This window comes from Dermacentor silvarum, chromosome 4 (genome assembly GCF_013339745.2).
Source record: "Dermacentor silvarum isolate Dsil-2018 chromosome 4, BIME_Dsil_1.4, whole genome shotgun sequence".
In the NCBI taxonomy this organism is placed as follows: domain Eukaryota; kingdom Metazoa; phylum Arthropoda; class Arachnida; order Ixodida; family Ixodidae; genus Dermacentor; species Dermacentor silvarum.
Genome location: NC_051157.2, coordinates 60020897 through 60027967, shown reverse-complemented (window position 1 = coordinate 60027967; position 7071 = coordinate 60020897). Strand labels below are relative to the sequence as shown.

Below are 7071 nucleotides of genomic sequence, written 5' to 3'. Positions count from 1 at the left end.
TCCCCAGCCGCATGTCACACTCAACGGAGCTTAAATCGCTGAAATCGAGGTCAGCATCGCGAGTGTCGTCAACAAGGACCATTGCGACGAGCGTCGACGATCATCATGTTTACAATTCGGTGCACGCTTTTCCTTCCGTTTTCACACTGCCGGCGGCTCTGTTTTGGCTGTTTCTTGCCGCGCGTCTGCGTTTTTAGAAAAAAACCGTAGCGCCGTCTGTGGGCGGAGTTTTACTCACCGACGGCACAACGTCACTATGAGACCATGACGTCACCACTCCTCGCCCGGGAGGGCGGGCGATTTGAATGGCGCTAGAGGTACGCGGATGCTTCAGACGCAATTTTCTCATAAAATAAGTCGTTTCTTGGCACGAAACAGCCGTTTCGAGGTTTCTGTGATGGTATTTTAACATTCCACGTTGAAATAATATTTGCCTTTAGTGTCCCGTTAAGTGATTTAAGCATTTTTTTACGTGAAACTTTTCTAGAGGTTTCCACATTAAATGGTCTTAAGTTTCAAATGCAGTGTAATCGTCTATATATATATATATATATATATATATATATATATATATAGACCCTCCGGCCCCTCCGTTATATATATAACTGAGGGGCCCGAGGGTCTAGAATCCGGCAACATTGATGCCTTCAGGTAGCATATGTGGGTATATTAACCAGTTGCCTTCTCCCAAAAAGATCACGTACTCTTGATGCCTGCGGCAGAAAGGACATCCACCGCCTAGGCTTGTGAGTGGTGGCACTGGCTAACACTACCAGGGCTCGTTGTAGTAGTAAAAAAATTTATACCCCAGAAAGTGGATGAGAAAACGACGCCACGGTAGCTCAATGGTAAGAGCATCGCACGCGAAATCGAAGACATGGGATCGTTGCCCACCTGCGGCAAGTTGTTTTTTCATCCACTTTCATTTGCATTAATTTATCATTTCTTTATTTCAATTAGTAAGTACACGTAATTTCTCCTATAGTGTCCTTGGTGTCTATGTTTGTAGGCTCCTTATGATATGATTATGTATATACGAATATATATATATATATATATATATATATATATATATATATATATATTCGTCGCCACACGTCGCCACAAGCTGTAACGTCAGGAAGAAACGGTGCCAGAATTTTATCATAACTTCGCCGCCCGCCCCTATTTCGCTACTATGTTGTTTTCTGACATGCATGCTGAGTTTACTCAGTAACACATGGTCACTTTGGAAATTTAGAAGTTTTAGTCATCCATCATAGATGAACTAAACACGTTCGCCAATGCCCCTTCAGAAAATGAAATGAAAGACAAATTCAGCCCATCGGTAAGCTCGCAACCTCTTCTCTAGTTTCTGCTACGGTCCACGCGATTGGCCAGAATGGTGTGTATGTGCCTTTTTGAATATCTAAAATACCACAGTAATTGAAAGCGTGGGCGGGTGTTGTCCGATAAAGAGTGATGTTACTTGCTAATGTACAGTTTATTTACATATCACACATGTTCTGAGAGACAAACACTACGACCAAACAGTTTCTGTCTTTTAAAAAGTACATGCCGGTTCCACACACAAACTGCTTTTTTCGTTCTCCCCGTAACGAAGGTATAGCCACGAGCAGATCTTCAAGCACTGGTAACAGTGCTGATGTTGTGAACAAAGTCCAACTTATAACAATATGGTGGACACAAATATCGTGAACGCTGTCGGTACAAGAAGCTTATGTACAATTAGGTGTGAATGTCGGCCTTCATATGCCACATTACACATAGTGTAAAACATAGCGTTCCTGTAAACGCGTGTACCATCATGTCCTACCGTTTCGTATGATTTCTTTCATCACACAATGTTTTCGGAAGACCGATTGAATCTTGACGTAAGTTACCACACGACAAAAAATATGCCAGCTGGTTCAACTTTAAATATCAGGAATGTAAAAGGCTAGCCAGAGCGTTTCCTCTTCAACCATATTTAGGAGTTACGACATTAACAAATTTTATCTTCAGTACACTACTACAGTGAAAAATTTCTCTCAACAAAGAGACAAGAACTCTGCTATCGGTATTTTTTTTTCGTTTCTTTGGCTCATCACAGTGTAGCAGGATGTATTAAAGCTCTTGGCGTCAGGGCTTGTTTTTTTAAATAGACAAATACATCAAGAGTGCAGACATTCTCAGTGACGAGGGTGCCAAAGAGTGCATATGGCAGCTTTATATGCTGTACAGCTGCTGCGGAAAAAGATTGGCACAAGTGACCGATCACCCAAGCAGATAAATTGCGGTACGTGGCTATGTTGTTCGTTTGCACGCCAAACACGAGAGTGCCAGGCATTCCCTCTTTCAAACATGAATCATCTGGCACTTTATAGATACCGGTGTGCACGGGAACCAGAGCGCCACGTACCGAAATTTCCCTGCTCCGGTCATCGGTCACTTGTGCTAATCTTTTTCCTCTGTAGCTGTATATTGCTAAACACGTGCTTATTTACACTGCTATGTAGCTTCTTCACATATCACGAATAACGTGTAATGTAACTCCTATACGGTGATCGTTGGCGAAATGTGTACGCACAATTCGATTATGGCGATAGAAAACACGCTCTGTTAGATGTTTTACGCGGGCGTAAAGCTCGCGTGCTGCCGCTCTCCTGTCGCTTTCGAGCAGGCACTCAGACACGCTCGCAACAGTTCAGTGGGCCCAAGGGCGTCACCCAAAAAAATGCGTTCGCAAAAATCTTCACAAACACAACACGAAAACAAGACGGGACGTTTGCTCCACAGCACCTGAAAGCTTACAGGTCCCATTTGAACTTTCTGTCTCAAAAATTGCACAACCGAAAATAGGAAAAAGGGCTCGCGACGTGAGGGCTATTTTCTACAACTCTTTCTTCGTGTCCACGTTGTTGCCGTTAGCGTGGTGACTGTGTCCATTTTCGCTCTGTAGCCGAGGAGCTGGCGTACTGGGAGGACCGCCTGACGAGCGGCTAAGGTACGCCTGGACGTAAAAGTTCAAGAAGAGGCCCAGGATCAGGATGACTTGTGGAATTCCGATGCAGAGCAACACGACCGGATAACCGCAGTCAACGAAAATTGGGATAGACGCGTGAACAATCATTATGAAGAACTGTACGATCTGTATCCGGGTCAGGTACCTCTTCCACCACAGATATTTCTGGATGGAGGGGCCGAGGGATGCGAGAAAGTAGTAGACGTACATGATGATGTGCACGAAGGCGTTTAGGCACACACCGAACACGGCCTGTCCGTCGGGGCCAAACTGCAGAAACATCCACCCGTTGAACACGACTATGGTGTGGTGGGTCACGTGAAGCACCGATATGTGGGAGAATTTCTTGGTAAGCACGAAGAACAGCGTGTCCATAAAGTCGGCTACGCGGACGAGGAAGTACCAGTAGTAGGCATTCAGGAGATGCCGGGAGTTCTCGTCGGCTTTGTACGTCAGGCCCTGGCAGAACAGGCTGTAACCGGCCGCCCAGAAGGAGTAGTAGATGATCCTGTACAAGAAGTAGATGTTTGACAGCACCTGGAACAGGTTGTACGTTCGAATGATGCCTTTCAGCTCGTACGGTTTCCGATGCTTCATGAACTTGGGACCCCACACTTTGGCCATGTACAGGTAACCTCCCAACAGGAGGACGATGAAGCTGGGATTGTGCAGGAGCTTCCAATCCTTGGTGCGCGGATCCCTGATGGTCATCAGCTGACGTACGGTGTGCATCACGATGCCCTCCTCCATGATGGCAGGCACTGTTGTAGCAGCTCAGCGAGCTGTCAGACACTTTCGAGAACTCCCGCGAAACACGTGTGTCCACCCGGTGAAGGAAAGCGGGCTGAGCAACGGTAGAGATGCATAGCGCTCACTCTTATATCACCGCTTTCAATTACAGGAGCGGGCGATGCCAGTGACATGCCTACTCGCGCGCAGCAGCCGCAACCCTCGCTGGCCTCAGACAAAAGAAACTCGGCGTGGGCAAGGGTGTTTTTTGCGTAGTGCGCACGCTTGTCCGTGGAGGGCAGTTTATTTTTTTGTGTTCCTGGAACGTCTGCGCACACGAGGGCGATGCTTAACTCGTTTTGCGCCTCGAAGACAATGAGGCTTGTGTACTTTTTTTTTCCTGTCGCCAAGATTTAAATTTGCGGGCCTGTTTAGCCGAAGGAAGAGAAAGGGCTGAAAGCGTCATCTAGTTTTCATTATTCCCAGGGTCGGACAAAAAAAACATTAAGAAAGGAGTAAATGACAGCCTTAGCGCACCTCTCACGTCTTACGACGCTCTCATTTAAGTGTCTATGTTTCTGCTCCGTAACGTGCGTGTTATCACTACACTATCGTTGTAAAGGCGTGAGGTTGCAGACTCCATAAGTTTGCGTGCTCCTTATAAACCGTGGCGCGCAGAGTCCGTATGAGTCTCTGAACCGGCCTCTGCCTTTGTGACGTAAACATTACCCCCAGTTACGTTCCTTGGCTGAACTTCCCGAAGGGGCTTTCCTAATTTGCTTCCTGCCACAATATAACACCCATAAGAATGTTTGCCACCCTAGAAGCTTCTTAACAATATAGGCACCGTCGGTCTGAGAAAATATTTTGTTACCGAGTGTGCTTAATTGAACGAACTGATAAATTATTGCGTCAGTGCGAATTTCTCAAATACTTGAAGTAATACTCGAGGCTACATATCTTCTGGCGTATTTTACTTGCTTTAGTCCGACCCCTGTGCTACACATGTTGAGCGCTTGGCAATCTGCCAAATCCCGACAGCTATAGTGCAAAGTGAAATGCTGAAGTATTTCGGATTTGGTGGCATAACACATTGAATCTCTGATACAGCTCCTTCTCTCATACTGCGTAAGCGCTAGAAGTCACAATTCAAACTAAATAGATAGCTTCTTCCTGACAATGTCTTGAATTGTCGTTTTCAAGGTTTTCATGTAGCATTTCAAGGTAAGAAACAGTGCGCAAGCATCCACAAAGTGCAAAAGCAGTCATTTTTATAAAAAGGACGTCATCACCATCATTATTCTAGTAAAAGAAATTCAGCGAGTCAGTGGATATATCTTAATGAAGTCAGCTTCAATTGTGCGTCGGCTACAGCATGAAATTTGAAGAGCTTAACCGAAGAAAAACAATGATAGTCTGAGTATTTTCCTTAACAAAGCTTACCGTCTGTCTGTCAGTTTTTCGTCGTCCCTTTATTTTTTCGTATTTTGTTTTTCCTGCAGTTGTAAGCAGAGCTTCGACGTTGGAAGAACCGGTTTTGTCCAAGAACCTTTAGAACATGAAGGATGCGCCGCCTCGTCAAGCACCCAGGTTTATCACTAACCATCCATGTGAAACCACTTGTTAGCAAAACTTTCGCTCGAAGGAAGTAGAGAGTCGAATCTGTTTTGTTAGAACCATTCAGAGTTTCAAAAGCTAGAACTGAACGTCAGCTAATTGGCGACTGTGATCATCGAGCTTGTTGGTGCGCAAAGGGTTCGTCGTTTGGCTGGAATCAGTGTTGTCTTCAATCGAGGTAGGAAAAAATACAACAGCCAAGGAATAGATTTTAAGGAATAGATCAGCTTAAAACATTTCCGAGGTTCTTCACACTGTTAACGGCAACGAAGAATACTAGGATTATAGTCGAGGCGTGAACGGAACTGTGCGAAAAAAAATGTGGCAAAGATTGACGAGTTCCCTAACCTACACCAACAGACCGTTTAATATTTTTTGGGTTATATCGAGCTGCCTTCGTGCAGCGCCCTGCAGGCTCACTTAACTGTCTTTTACTAAACTGCGCGTATGGATCATGTACAAAATGCTGAGCAACGCTACTAGTGCTACCAATGCGATTATATTTGTTGTCTTCTAGAAATGCCGATGTATGAAACTGGTTGTGATTATTGTATTCAACGACACATAGTTAACGAACCTTGATGAACAAGTCGCGTAGTGTGTGCACCAGACCGATCTCAGAGACGATGCACTGGCTTTTTGTTTACAAAAACACGTGCTAACTATAATTATAGCATCTGTAAAACGTTTCCTACGTATATTTACGAGCCCATAGTGTCAATGCAGCACATCACACTGCACAGATGAGGTGAAACATTCGTAGAGCAACGACCCATTCGCGTTCGATAAAGTATGGCACGGTGCTCCCCCGTTCAGATATACATATTTGTTAGTCAATATTGGCTATGGTATGAATATCAGTGGATGCTGGAACACGTAACAGCTTCATGTAATTCTTTACCCGCACTGCGCAGGTAAAGATTAAACTTGCGTTATTCCACGGTCATGTGGAAAGAGCTCCTGCGCCGGAAGTCCGAGGGATCCCCCAGCTTTGCAGTCGTTTTCCTGGAGCAGGGCAGTCGCATTTTGTGGGCGTGTAGGCAAGGCCAACGCAAGCGACGAACACGTGGGCCAAAAGTAATAATTCTCACTTAATGGCTGTCTCACAACCCTGAAATTGTGTCAGTTTCATCTTGAACTCTTCGACTCTCTCTACGCCAAATACTAACCCCTTGTCTCGCTTCGCCTGGTAACGCGAATGATTGAAAATGTGCACTGAAGGCTACGGTACGGCCGCTCCAACACTTTTCCAGTGACATCATTGCTTTGAGCCGTAGAAGTCAGACGGGTTGTAAAGCTATATAGTGGCCGTTATTTCAAGTTTGGTGCAAATAGCTACAGCGAATAGCAGCATTAAAAGCATCAATACCTTTATGTGACTTTATGCAACATACGTCGGCACGCCGACTGACCGTCAGGATGTTGAGTCCGATATGCGTAGCCATACCCACTGAAGCACCCCTGCAATGTCCAAATTTTCTTGAAACGTATCTTTGGATGTCTACAGGGCTCCCTCAACGTCCATGTTCATTTTTATGCAAATACAGGTAACTTATATGAAACGGATTTCACATATCAAGCGCTTTCACGTGCAGTAAGTCTTTTAGCCGTTTCGGGAGTCTGTCGGCTGGCTAAAGCAACATTCCCCAACCAATTTACCCTTCGTCGTCTGCTATCTTCCGCCATCCTACTCACAAACATAAACTATTGCTCCTTTTCGT

General features: G+C 45.2%; 1 protein-coding gene across 1 annotated transcript; it reads right to left on the bottom strand.

Moving 5' to 3' along the window:
* Positions 1 to 1466: 1466 nt before the first annotated feature.
* LOC119450105 (elongation of very long chain fatty acids protein AAEL008004) lies at positions 1467 to 3879 on the bottom strand. The gene is made up of 2 exons (XM_037713470.2): positions 2283 to 3879; positions 1467 to 1955 (listed from the first exon to the last, which is right to left on the bottom strand). Exon 1 carries the CDS (start codon positions 3752 to 3754, stop codon positions 2873 to 2875), a length of 882 nt encoding a protein of 293 aa, XP_037569398.1. The 5' UTR covers positions 3755 to 3879; the 3' UTR covers positions 1467 to 1955; positions 2283 to 2872.
* Positions 3880 to 7071: the final 3192 nt, after the last annotated feature.

Coding starts and splice junctions, on each gene's coding strand:
- LOC119450105 (XM_037713470.2), bottom strand. CDS start 3,754: ATGGAGGAGGGCATCGTGATGCACACCGTACGTCAGCTGATGACCATC.